Source organism: Dipodomys spectabilis, unplaced genomic scaffold (genome assembly GCF_019054845.1).
Source record: "Dipodomys spectabilis isolate Male_0828 unplaced genomic scaffold, ASM1905484v1 ptg000108l, whole genome shotgun sequence".
In the NCBI taxonomy this organism is placed as follows: Eukaryota; Metazoa; Chordata; class Mammalia; order Rodentia; family Heteromyidae; genus Dipodomys; species Dipodomys spectabilis.
This window is the reverse complement of record NW_024870785.1, coordinates 19421845-19435987: the sequence shown is the minus strand read 5'-3', so window position 1 is coordinate 19435987 and position 14143 is coordinate 19421845. Positions and strand designations below refer to the sequence as shown.

Sequence of the window (14143 nt, the reverse complement as noted above, 5' to 3'; positions counted from 1 at the left end):
AATCGTTTAAATAGGGATACAGGTGGACCCATTGCAACAATGAGATGTACAAGTGGTTATGTTGAAAACGAACTTTACAACTTTGTTGGGGTGGGGAGGATAGGAAGGGATGGGAAGGGGAAACAAAGGAGGAGGCTACAATGCTTGATAAGAAATGTACTCAGTATCTTGCCCATGTAATTGTAACCCCTCTGTACAGTATTTTCACAAGAAAAAAATAGTATCTACATTTTAAAATAGAAACACTTTATGTGAAGTTCTGTAGTTAACTGCCACTTGTAATTTAAACTGCACCTTTTTGACAAATTGTGTTTGTTTGTTTGTTTGGGGGGGGGGGGGACCTTGAACTTAAGGCCTGAACACTGTCCCTGAGCTTTTTTGTTCTTTCCTGAGCTCTTTGTTATTGTTGTTGGTGGTGGTAGTGGTGGTGCTTCTTATGGGGCTTGAACTGTGGGCCTGGAAGCTGTCCCTGAGCTCTTCAGCTCAAGGCTAGCTCTCTACCACCTTGAGCCACAGCTTCACTTCCAGTTTTTGAGTTGATAATTAGAGATAAAGAGTCTCACAGGAACCTTTTGCTGCCTTTGAACCACGACCCTCAGATCTCAGCCTCTTGGATTACAGGCATGAGCTACCAGCACTCAGCTCCAAGTATTTTTAATTGGCTGTTTGTAATAGTTTAGTAACAGTTAATATAAGCATATAAGTAATTGATAGGTGCCAAAGTAGAAAATAAAGGATTATCCATTTTCTGAGAGCTTTCTTTACTTCTGGTATTTCTCTTTATATGTTAAATAGTGCCTGGTCCATCCTACTAGATCGTTCCCAAACTCGCCTACAGATAGTGTTGATCTCCCCTGAATTATTTATCCCAGTAGAAGATGATGCCATGGGAAGACAGAGACTCATTGAGTCAGTGCCTGACTCTGTGACACCACTGATTATTTATGAAGAAACAACAGACATATGGATCAATGTATGTATGCATTTTTAGTTTCCTGTGCTTGGCTAAAGTAAAGATGTTCTCAGGATGATAAGACAAATGTTTGGATTTTTTTTTTATTAAGTTCAAAGGAGTTGTGAATTTTGTTTCCTTAGTTTTTAACAGTGGAATTTTAAAATTGGAAAGATTGTTCCAACTTGATGCCAAGGAGTAATACCTCACTGGAAAAGCAGATTTGTTCCTAAGCTAGTCGGGTAGTAAACATACAGCCTCTTGTTTCTGAAGAGGACTTCAAGAATTGGGTCGGGGGGGGGCGGGGGAGGGGGGTAGAGTACAAGCCAATCAGAAAAAGCAAGTATCAGATAGTGTCCCAGTCTTGGACCCCCCAAAAAAATTTAGTCATTTTCATTTGGCAGACTGAACCAAAATGCACCTGTTTTAAGTTTCATTTTTAATTTTCCATTCTAGCATGAAAGCTTAAAATGAGGTACAAATGAAGCCAGTTTACTTTCTAGCTGAATGTAGGCTTCTTAGATTCACCTAAAACAGATGAACATCTGTTTTCCCTCAGCTGTTAGAATATTTCTCTTTGAAAAATAGAAGTAAAAAATGCTTTTCATTGTTTAGTAATAAGATTTATATTATTAAACAAACTTTGTTCCATGTTGCAAAGATTGTAGAGATGATGAGTAAGAAAAAAACTTTTGGTCATATTTTCATTTTGCATTTGGAAACATTTATCTTTCAATGGGTAAGATTTGATGAAAGTAAAATAAATATAAAAAGCCCAGGCCAAACCTATTATTGTAAGTATTATACTCTTACCACTGACAGTTACTTACATTTCAAAGTACAGTTAGCAGTTATTTTTTTGTTTGTAGGTTAATTGTATTGTTTCTGTAGTATTTTCATTAAAATGTGTAGTAAATGAAGCTGTTCATTTTACAGATTCACGACATCTTTCATGTTTTCCCCCAAACTCACGAGGATGAAATTGAGTTTATTTTTGCCTCTGAATGCAAAACAGGTTTCCGTCACTTGTACAAAATCACATCCATTTTAAAGGAGAGCAGATATAAACGGTCCAGTGGTGGGCTGCCTGCCCCAAGTAAGAATCCTTTTTTAATTTTTTTAAAATAAAAATTCTTGGGTACAGTTGGTGGGAGGGAAAGGAAAATATAATGTCTCTATTGCATTCCTTGTAAGCTTTAGTACTTCTTTATCAACCTTAATATATATGTTAAAATATAAACATATGCACATATAAAACCACCAAGCAAAGTTCTTGATGGATGTATAATAAGCTATTTAATAGTAGATTTGAGAACTGGGCACTGGTGACTCACACCTGTAATCCTAGCTACTTAGGAGGCTGAGATCTGAGGACCACGGTTCAAAACCAGTCCAGGCAGGGAAGTCTGTGAGATCTTATCTCCAATAAAGAACTCAGAAAACCAGAAGTAGCACTGTGGCTCAAGTGGTAGAGTGCTCATCTTGAGCTGTAGAGCTCAGGTCAGCCCCCAGGCCCAGAGTTCAAGCCCCATGACTGACAAAAATTAAAAAAAAAAAAAAAAGCCAGGCACCAGTGGCTCATGCCTTGTAATCCTAGCTACTCAGGAGGCTGAGATCTGAGGATTTCAGTTCAGAGTCAGCCCGGCAGGTAAGTCCATGAAACTCTTTATCCCCAATAAACCACCAGAAAACTGGAAGTGGTAGCTCAAATGGTAGAGCGCTTGCCTTGAGCTGAAGAGCTGAGGGACATCCCTCTACCACTTGAGCCACAGCGCCACTTCTGGCTTTTTTTCTTTTTGCTTATGTGGTACTGAGGAATCGAACCCAGGGCCTCAGGCATGCAAGGCAAGCGCTCTACCACTGAGCCTCCTTCCCAGCCCCTTTCCCAGATCTTTTAAAGCTGAGTTACAGCTGGACACCTATGGCTCATACCTATAATCCTAGCTATTCATGAGGCTGAGATCTGAAGATCTGACACCAGCCCAGACAGGAAAGTTCAGTAAACTTATCTACAGTTAGCCACAGAAAGGTCAGAAGTAGAGTTGTGGCTCAAGTGATAGAGCATTAGCTTTGAGCAAAAAAGTTCAGGGACAGCATCCTGGCCCTGAGTTCAAAAAAAGTTATGGTTTTCTACTTTAATACCTACATTTTAGAATAGAAACACTTCATGAGAAGTTCTGCAGTTAACTGCCACTTATAATTTAAACTGAACATAGCCTTTTTTAGAAATTGCGGTGAAACACACACACACATAAAATTATTCTCTTTTTGTTGGTCGTGGGACTCGAACTCTGGGCCTAGGCACTATCCCTGAGCTCTTCAGCTCAAGGCAAGTCCTCCGTTTTTCTGGTAGTTAATTGGAGATAAAAGTCTTATGGACTTTCTGCTTGGGCTGGTTTCAAACCATATCTCATAATCTTAGCCTCCTGAATGGTTAGGATTACAAGTGTGAGCCACCAGTGCCTGACTAAAATTCTTTTTATGACTATTATTTTAGAGTATAGTTTAGTATACATAGTGACATTAATATTTTTGTGTGGCCATCACCACCATCCATCTCTCAATATTTTCAGTCTTCCAGAAGTGAAACTTCTAAATAGTAACTCCTCATCCCCTGGCAAGTTCTTTCTGTCTCTAGTTATAACTACTTAGGATACCTCATTTAATGGGGTAACATATCTTCTGTAACATATCTTCAAAATTCATCTATTTGTTGCATTTGTCTGAACTAACTTTCTCTCTTTCTCTCTCTCTCTTTTTTTTTTTTTTGTTTTTTGGTCCGGTTGTGGGGCCTGAACTCTGGGCCTGGGCGCTGTCCCTCAGCTCTTCAGCTCACGACTAGCGCTCTACCACTTGAGCCACAGCGCCACTTCCGGCTTTTTTTCTTTTTTTTGCTTATGTGGTGCTAAGGAATCGAACCCAGGGCCTCATGCATGCAAGGCAAGCGCTGTACCACTGAGCCACCTTCCCAGCCCTCTCTCTCTCTTTTTCTCTCCCCCCCTCTCCCTGAGTTTTTAATGTTCAAGGCTAGCACTCTACCACATGAGCCACTGCTCTACTTCTAGCATTCTATAGTTAATTTCAGACTTTCCTGTCTGCCTGGGCTGGCTTTCAACTGTGATGCTCAGATCTCAGCCTCCTGAGTAGCCAGGATTACAGGCATGTGCCACTGGCACCCAACTCCCCCTTTTTTTAAGAAAAAAAATTTAATTTTATTTTTATTATTAAGGTGCTGTACACAGGTTATCTTTTTTTTTGAGGGGGGTGGTCATGGGGCTTGAACTCTGGGCCTGGCACTGTCCCTCAGCTCTTCAGCTCAAGGCTAGTGTTCAAGCCACAGTGCCACTTCAGTTTTCTGATGTTTTATTGGAGATAAGCATCTCATGGACTTTCCTACCTGGGCTGAGAGGTGATCCTCATATCTCAAGCCTTCTGAGTAGCTAGAATTACAGGCGTAAGCCACCAGCGCCTAGCTTCAGGTTATTTATTTATTTATTTATTTATTTATTTATTTATTGTCGGTTGTGGGGCTTGAACCCTAGGCCTGGACTGTCCCTGAGCTCTTCAGTTCAAGGCTAGCACTCTACCACTTGAACCACAGCACCACTTCTGGCTTTTTCTGCTTATGTGGTACTGAGACTTGAACCCAGGGCCTCATGCATGCAAGGCAAGCACCCTACCACTGAGCTACCTTCCCAGCCCCTGGGTTATCATTTTATAACTCAGGTAATAAGTACATTTCTTTTTTTGGACATTGTCACCCCTTCTGAATTCTCTTATTATTATTATTTTTATGTGTTGAATTCTCTTTATAAGGCTGGTTAATATTCCATTGTATATATGTACCATGTTTTCTTCAATATTTATCAGGGAACACTTGGGTTGCTGCTACCTTTTAGCTGTTGTAAACGATGTTGCGATGAGTATGGCTGTATAAATACCCATTCCTGTCCAGACTTTCAGTTCCGTTGGTATATTCCCAGAAGTGGAATTTCCACATCATAGGGTAATTCTGTGTTTTAACTTTTTGAGGAGCTGTCACACTGTTTTACGTAGTAATTATACCATTATACCAGTGGTAATGGTTACACCACTGTACCTTCCCATCAGCGGTGTCCTGCTTGTGCAAGCAGTGTACAAACGGTGTTTATATAATATTTTATTTCATTTCATTTTAATACTGCAGTTGAACTCAGGGTGTAGGGTTTATGAGTAGCACTACACTGCTTGAAACAACCTCAGTCCTTTTTACTTTAGTTTTTTTTGTTGTTGGTGGTGGTGTTTTTTGTGCTGGTTCTGGGGCGTGAACTTAGCGCCTGAGTGCTGACCCTAAAATTTTTTGCTCAAGGGTGGTACTCTACCACTTGAGCCACAGCTCCAGTTCCAGCTTTTTGATGGTTAATTAGAGTTAAGAGTCTCATAGACTTTACTTCCATGGGCTGGCTTTGAACCATGATCTTCAGATCTCAGCCTCCTGTACAACTGGGATGAGCCAACAGTATCTGGCTGGCTTTAGTTATTTTTCATGTAGGATCTCTTTTTTTTTTTTTTGCTAGGGGTAGGCCTCAGATCTTGATCCTACTAACTTATGGTCTTCTGTGTAGTTGGGACCATAGGCACAAGCAAGCTACCATACTCAGTTTATTGATTGACCTGGGGTTCTAGCTTTTTGCCTAGCTAGCCTCAAACTGTGAGCTTCCTAATCTCCATCTCCCAAATCGCTAGGATTACAGAGGTGAGCCACCATGCTAGCCTTACTTTTTTGTTTTTTGAGATAGTATCTCACTATACAGTCTAAGCCAACCTCAAACTCACTGTGTAACCCAGGTTGATCTTGAACTTGCAAGTCAGTCCTCTTATCTCAGCCTCCCAAGGGCTGGGATTCCAATGTGTACCACTCTATCCAGCTCAATAATACTTTACATTCTCAATAATACTTGTTACTTCTGTTTTGTTTTTTTTTACTAATATCTATCCTAATATTGCTTTCTTTAATGATTATTGTTGTGCTTATTGGCCATTTGTATATCTTTTTTTGGGGGGTGGTCATGGGGCTAGAACTCAGGATCTGGGCTCAAGGCTAGTGCTCTACCACTTTGAGTCATAGTGCTACTTCGAGTTTTCTGGTGGTTAATTGGAGATAAGAATCTTATGGACTTTCCTGCCCAGGCTGGTTTAAAACCACATTTTCAGATTTGTGTATCTTCTTTTTTTGGTTGGTCCTTGGTCATGGGGCTTGAAATCTGGGCCTGAGCTCTCCAGCTCAAGGTGAGCACTCTACCACTTGAGCCACAGCACCACTCTACTGGTGGCTAATTGGAGATAAAAGTCTCATGGACTTTCCTGCCTGGGCTGGCTTTGAACTACAATCCTTAGATCTCAGCCTCCTGAGCAGCTAGGATTACAGATGTAAGCCTCCAATACCAGCTTCTATATCTTTTTTAGAGAATTGTTTGTTCTAGTTCTTTCCCCACTTATTAATTGCATTTTTTTATTGCTACTTATATTTGGGAAGCAGTTGAGTTACTTTTTTTTTTTATTTTGGACAGTCCTGGAGCTTGAACTTAGAGCATAGGCACTGCCCCTGAGCTTATTTCGCTGAAGGCTAGCACTCTGCCACTTGAGCCACAGTGCTACTTCCAGCTTTTTCTGTTTTATGGTACTGAGGGATCAAGCCCAAGGCTTTATGCATTCTAGGCAAGCACTCTACCACTAAACCATATTCCCAGCCCTAAGTTACATCTTAAGACTAACAAGTAAATACTATCTGGGTCTTTCCTTAGCTTAAACGTTTTAAAGTAGACAAGATCTTGTACATCCAAGATGGGGAATTTCTTTCCTTAGAGCCTTAGACTAGCCCTGAGTTTGAAATTTCTCTTTCATGTTCCTCTGTTGTCAGAAATTATGTTCACTTAAGGAATTTCAGCAAGTTTAACAATAAAACTTGATTGATATAATAATATCAATATAATAATAATGTAAAATGGTAATTTAAAATTCTATATCCCAAGTCTAGGATGTGGCTCAGTGTTAGAGTGCTTGCCTAGCATGCATGAAACCCTGGGTTTGATTCCTCAGTACCACATATACAGAAAAAGCCAGAAGTGGCCTGGGGCTCAAGTAGTAGAGTGCCAGACTGTTTTTTCTTTTTGGTTGGTGGTGGGGCTTGAACTCTGGGCTTGGGTGCTGTCCCTGCTCTCTTCAGTTCAAGGCGAGCATTCTACCGCTTGAGCCACAGCGCCACTTCTGGTTTTCTATTGGTTTATTGGAGATAAGAGTCTCAGGGACTTTCCTGCCCAGCCTGGCTTTGAACTGTGATCTTCAGATCTCAGCCTCCTGAGTAGCTAGGATTACAGGTATGAGGCACATGCGTCCGGATCTTTTTTCTTTTGTATTTGTGAGTGTGTGTATGTGTGTGTGTGTGTTGTTTCCTTCTCTTCGTGTCCATTTTACATCCCTTCTGCTGCCTCCTTTTATCTTCCTTAAGTAGATATAATGGAAACTGGTAATATATACTTGTTATCATAAATGTATTAAACAATGCTTTATTTTCAATCTGTATAGTTTAAATTACTAAGTTTAATTTTGCATCTTCAGCTTTATTACAACCCTTACTGCCACACATTTAACCAGCTAGTGAAAATTTTTTTATTTCACTTCCTCAAAACAGAATCTTGACTGACAGGGCATGTTGGCATTTAATTTAGTAAAACTTACTTAGCTTCCTTTTTTGGCAAATGAAGACCAATTGTGTTCATTGTTTTTTTTTTTTCTTCTTTGGTTTTTAAATAGATTGTTATATCTCAAGAAATGCCTGTCATCTCTGTAAAGCCTCTTTGTCTACCCAAAGTTTAAAAATGCAGATTCTGGGCTGGGAATGTGAATTAGTGGTAGAGTGCTTGCCTAGCATGCACAAAGCCCTGGGTTAGATTCCTAAGTACCACATAAACAGAAAAAGCCAGAAGTAGCTCTGTGGCTCAAGAGTTAGAGTGCTAGCCTTGAGCAAAAGAAGCTCAGATACAGCATCCAGGCCCTGAATTTGAGCCTCAGGACTGGCCAAAAAAAAAAATTTTTTTTAATGCAGGTTCTTTTGAGATTTTTTTTCCTCACTTGCTGTTTTCACATCTTCTGTGTAGGTCCTTCTATCATTCTGAACACTGAATACTTGGATTTTTTTTTCCACTCTAGCCTTTTTTATCAGAGTTAATTGACATAACATTAAATGAGCCATTTCTTTAAACAGTGCCATGACATGTAGGACTTTGCAATGTCATATACCACTAACATTTGTTTAGTTCCAAATCATTTTCATTTTCCTAAATATAACTTTGATTTTTTTTTTAAATAGCATTTTGGAGAAGACAGAAAACTATTCTACATTGCTTCATTTGCTTCTAGTTGGCATAAAGTACTGAACTGTAATTGTATTTTTTAGGTGATTTCAAGTGTCCAATCAAAGAGGAAATAGCGATTACCAGTGGTGAATGGGAAGTTCTTGGTCGGCATGGATCTAATGTATGTCCTTTTATTCTACTGATACGTTTGGTCAAGAAAAGAGTTTAAAATATACTAGTTGCTGGTGGCTCATACCTGTAATCCTAATGGGAGGCTAGAATAGGAGGGTTGCACTTTGAGGCCAGCCAGGGCAAAACTGAGGACACTCTTCTCAGGAGGGAGGGAATGGGAGAGAATGAGGGAACAGATGATACTACCTGTAAAGGTACCCCTGCTGTATATCACCTCTAAAACAACAATAAAGTAAATTAGAAGAAAAAAAAAGACCCCCTTCTCAACCAGTGGTTGGGTACAATGGTGTGTACCTGTCATCCCAGCTAATGGGAGGCTGAATCAAGAGTATCACAGCTTCAGGCCAGTCCAGGCAGAAAAGTCTGTGAAGCTTTTTCAGTGAAAGAACCTGAGCTTGGTCGTGCCCACCTGACACCCTAGCTTTAACAGGAATCAAAGCATAGGAATATCAAAGTCCAGGTATAGGGCTGGGATGTAGCTCAGTGGCAGAGTGCTTGCCTAGTAAGTGTAATGTCCTGGGTTTGATCCCCGGTACCCAAAAAAGAAAAGACAAAAAAAAAGTACAGTTGCTTATTGGGAGTATTGTTTAGGTTTTACAACACCTGCCTTGAAAACACAAAGCCTTGAGTTCAAACCCTAACACTACAAATAATTAATAATAGTAATATTTTAAGGGACTGGGATGTCACTTAGTGGCAAAGTGCTTGCCTAGCAAGTGCAATGTCCTGGGTTTGATCCACAATACTAAAAAAGAAATGACTAAAAACAAAAGCCAGGCACCAGTGGCTCATGCCTGTAATCCTAGCTACTCAGGAGGCTGAGATCTAAGGATCGCAGTTCAAAGCCAGGAAAGTCCGCGAAACTCTGATCTCCAGTAAACCACCAGAAAACCAGAAGTGGTGCGATAGCTGAAGTGGTAGAGTACTCACCTTGAGCTGAAGAGCTGAGGGACAGCGCTCAGGCCCAGAGTTCAAGCCCCACGACCAACAACAAAAAAAAGTGATTGCATTTATACACAGCTTAGATAAAAGGTAGGGGAAAGGAAATGCACTGATTTTGCTCTCTGCAAGTAGATTTTTTTTTTCTTTTTTGGTCAGTCGTGGGGCTTGAACTCAGGTCTTGGGCGATGTCTTTGGGCTCTTTAGCTCAAGGCGAGCACTCTACCGCTTGAGCCACAGCACCACTTCCGATTTTCGAATGGTTTATTAGAGATAAGAATCTCACAGATTTTCCTGTCCGGGCTGGCTTCGAACCGTGATCCTCAGATCTCAGCCTCCTGAGTAGCTAGGATTACAGGTGTGACCCACTGGGCGCTGGCTATTGCAAGTGGATTTCTGTAACAAATCTTTTGAGGGTTTTTTGTTTGTTTGTTTTTAGTGGTCTTGGGGCTTGAACTCAGGGCCTGTGCCCTGTCCTGAGCATTTCTACTTAAGGGTATCACTGTACCACTTTGAGCCACAGCTCCACTTCTGTGATTGATTGGAGATTAAGAGTCACTCAGAAAAAAAAGAGTCACTCAGACTTTTTCTGCCTGGGCTAGCTTCAAATTGCAATCTTCAGATCTCAGCCTACTGAGTAGCTAGGATGCATGTTTCTTTTATTGCTTTTCCTAGTATCTTTTGCTTGACTTTGAATTAGGCAGTCCATTTCACCAGATCTCTTAAATTAAAACTCCACCTTTTCTATACATGGAGAAAGGATGTTAAATTATATATTTCATATTCCATCAGGATTTAATAAAGTCCTAAATAGAATTTCAAGTTGATAGAGATTGAGTATACTGGTTATTTCAGAAATCATTTATTTTGGGTTGTAAAATCTTTAGACTGTCTTAGGTAACTTTCAAAATCTAGTTCCAGTGAGAGACTCACCTGACCTTTTGTTTGTATGTCCCAATATATTTATTTTTCTGTTTAGGAACTTTGAATGTTAGTCCTACCATAGGGGGGAAAAAAGTCTTATTCAGGAATTCTAGTTTCTGCTAATAAGAATTTGCATTATTTTAAATTTCATGCAATATGATGGTAGGAGGGTAATGCTGAGCAAACCCCAGGTAAGAAGTAAAATCCTATCTCAAAAATAATCTGTGCAAGTGTAAAATGACATAATCATAGATTGCTATGGTTTAGGCTGTATATTCAGTGAAAACTATGGATTTTAAATGTTTGGGGAAATTCCTATGGAAAAAAGAGAGACATGTAATAATTTAAAAGAAAAAAAAAACTGTGCAAAAAACCTACTAGTATGGCTCAGTGGTAGAATACCTACCTAGCAAGCATAGACCTTCAGCCTTATTTGGCCAGTAGTTTACCACTATATACATCAGTTCTCCTATGACACGTTTGTGTATGGCATGTTTGCTCTCTCCTTCCCTATAGTCTTACTTGTTTGTTTTGTCTTTAAGTTACCTTTTCTTCTTTGCTTTTGCAAATGGCCTTGATCTCACACAAAGATTTGTTTTTCCCCCAACAGTACTGGGAATTGAACTCAGCCTCAAATTATTCATTATTTAGAATTTCTAATGGCAAGCTAGGTGTTGGTGGCTCATACCTGTAATACTCAGGAAGTTGAGATCTGAGAATCACAGTTCGGGGTCATCCTGGTCAGAAAAGTCGATGAGACTCTTATCTCCATGTATTCACCAAAACAGCCAGAAGCAGAGCTGTGGCTCAAGTGGTAAAGCACTAGCCTTGCACACAAAAAGCTCAGGAACAGTGCTCAGGCCCTGAGTTCAAGCCCCAGGAACAGCACCAAAAAAAGTCTAATAGCAATAACTGGATAAAACTTTGAGACTTTATCTCATGCCCCATGTTGAAAGGGAACCTCTTAGTGTATCCTCAGCCTGCAGCAAAACATCCACATCCCTGTGGAACTTGTTAGAAATCCAGATTCAGATCTCCTGGTCAAAAACTATAGTATGGGACTCAACTGTGCATCCAGTACACCCTGAAAGACAATCAACTCCTGTTGAACAGAAAGCTGTTCCTTGAAACAAAACAAGCCAAACAAAAAAAACATTGTAAATGAGGCACAAGGAATTGATTATTATTTCAGCTTTGAAAGGCATGATCCCCAGCTGCTTCAAAACTACTATTTCATACCTGTGAAAAATCTTGAATTTTTTTTTTTTTGTCAGTCGTGGGGCTTAAAATCTGGGCCTGGGCTTGAGCGCTTCACGCTCAAGGGGAGCACTGTACCACTTGAGCCACAATGCCACTTCTGGTATTCTGAGTGGTTTATTGGAGATAAGAGTCTCATAGACTTTTGTGCCCTGGCTGGCTTTGAACCGCAATCCTCAGAACTCAGCCTCCTCTGAGTAGTTAGGATTATAGACATGAGCCACCGGCGCCCGGCCTCTTGAATATTTTTGCAGAGCAACTCAAGCATCTAAAATATCTAACAATGTAGGTATCTAAGATGTTAGAGAGTTTTCCTTGAAAAAAGAAAACATTTAAAGAAGTTTAACTGAGTGGCTCCCACCTGCACCTATAATCCTAGTTACTCCTGAGGCTGAGATCTAAGGATTTTAGTTTGAAGTCCCCAAGCTGACTATCTCCAATTAACTACTAAAAAGCGAAAAGTGAGCCAGGTGCAGGTGGCTCATGCCTGTAATCCTAACTACTCAGGAGGCTGAGGATCGTGGTTCAAAGCCAGCCTGGGCACGAAAGTCAGTGAGACTCTGATTTCCAATAAACCACCAGAAAACCAGAAGTAGTGCTGTGGCTCAAGTGGTAGAGTGCTAGCCTTGAGCTGAAGAGCTCAGGGACAGCACCCAGGCCCAGAATTCAAGCTCCTCCATTGACAAAAAAAAAAAAAAAAAGTGAGCTGTGCCTTGAATGGTAGAGTATTAGCCTTGAGCAAAAGAGCTCAAGGAAGCATACAGGCCCTGAGTTCAAGCCCCAGTTTCAGCACAAAAAACTAAAATAAAAATCTGTATAAATTATCTTCACTATATAAAAAGTTTTTATTTTACTAAACTTTGAGTAAACTACTGAAAAAGTGTTTTTTTTTTTTTTTTTTAAGGAAAAATAAAAGAACTATTACTGTCATTTGGGAGCAGAATTAAGTAAATTCAGTCCTGAGTTTCTGTGCAGTTTTTGGAGGTGCTGACTGATCTTATCCAGGGCTAAGGATACAGCCCAGTGCAGAGCATTTGCCTAATATGCACAAGACCCTGGGTTTGACTGCCCCACCCCCCAAAAAATCCTTACTTAAGGAAATAAGTAGGGAGAGGTGGAGTGGGCAGTACTGGGGCTTAAATTGAGGCCTTTATGCTCTTGCTTAGCCTTTTTGCTTATTAAGGCTCTTGCTTTACCACTTTTTGCTGGCTAGGTGGAGATAACAACCTTCCTCTCAGGGGCTGGGAAGATGGCTTAGTGGTAGAGTGTTTGCCCAGCATGCATGAAGCCCTGGGTTCGATGCTTCAGTACCACATTAAAAAAAAAAAAGAAAAGAAAACCTCTCTCTCAGATTTGTCTGCCCAGGTTTCAAATCTTGGCCATCAGATCTCAACCACCTCACCTTGGATGACAGGTGTGAGCCACTGGCACACAGCTAATTCTTACCTTTTCAGGGAAGCACACATTCTAACCAAAAAGTATATAACTCAGCTGTATTTTTCCTTCCAGACAGGATCTGTTAACTCTAAGTCATAACCAAAACTAACTCTAGTTCATTAGCTTCAATAGCAAATAAAAATGAAAGATGCCCAAGTCAAAGGACTCTGATGACAGAATTGGAAATGGATTATTGAGTTTCTGCTCTTACCCATGTCTTACTAGTACTAATGGTGCTGTTGTTGTTATTTTGGCAGATCCAGGTTGATGAAGTCAGAAAGCTGGTGTATTTTGAAGGCACCAAAGATTCCCCTTTAGAGCATCACCTATACGTGGTCAGTTATGTAAATCCTGGAGAAGTGACGAGGCTGACTGACCGTGGCTTCTCCCACTCTTGCTGTATCAGTCAGGTATTAAGTCTCTGCTGGAAAAGGGTCTCCTGTCAGAAAAAAACCTCTAATCATGAAGTACTCTTTGTGAATGATGATGGTGTGAAAGTTGGTCATGTTGGCCTGTAGAAACCATGCCAGAGGAAATCTTTGAAACACTTAACCTGGGGCTGGGAATGTGGCTTAGTGGTAGAGTGCTTGTCTAGCATGCATGAATCCCTGGGTTCAATTCCTCAGTACCACATAAACAGAAGAAGCCAGCAGTGATGCTGTAGCTCAAGTGGTAGAGGCTAGCCTTGAGCAAAATAAGCTCAGGAACAGTGCCCAGGCCCTGAGTTCAAGCCCCAGAACTGAAAAAGGAAAAAAAAAAAAGTCTGAAACACTTAACCTTTATTCAGCATTATATATTTGCATAAATTGTCAAACTCAGCTAATCCTAACTACTTGGGCAGTGGACTGGGGACTCACAAATCAAGGCTAATCCAAGCATAACAGTTCTTGAGAAGCCAGGCACTGGTGGCTCACGCCTGTAATCTTACTATTCAAGAGGCTTAGATCTGAAGATAACAGTTCAAAGCCAGCCCAGGCAGGAAAGTCTGTGAAACTTATCTCCAACTCTTATGGGGCTTGAATCATAACCAACAACAACAAAAAATAAGAGTTGAGATTTTTACCTCAGCCAATAGCTGGGCACATAGGCACAGTGACATGAGCCATCA

General features: G+C 40.5%; 1 protein-coding gene across 2 annotated transcripts in view; it reads left to right on the top strand.

Annotated features, from left to right (window-relative positions):
- The window catches only part of Dpp8 (dipeptidyl peptidase 8), a 61418-nt gene that overhangs the window by 33036 nt on the left and 14239 nt on the right, over nucleotides 1–14143 (top strand). For both annotated transcript variants that reach the window (XM_042687416.1, XM_042687415.1), the window contains exons 10-13: nucleotides 796–973; nucleotides 1889–2048; nucleotides 8388–8467; nucleotides 13293–13445. In XM_042687416.1, coding sequence (XP_042543350.1) covers nucleotides 796–973; nucleotides 1889–2048; nucleotides 8388–8467; nucleotides 13293–13445 — 571 coding nt within the window. The remainder of the gene's footprint in view (nucleotides 1–795; nucleotides 974–1888; nucleotides 2049–8387; nucleotides 8468–13292; nucleotides 13446–14143) is intronic.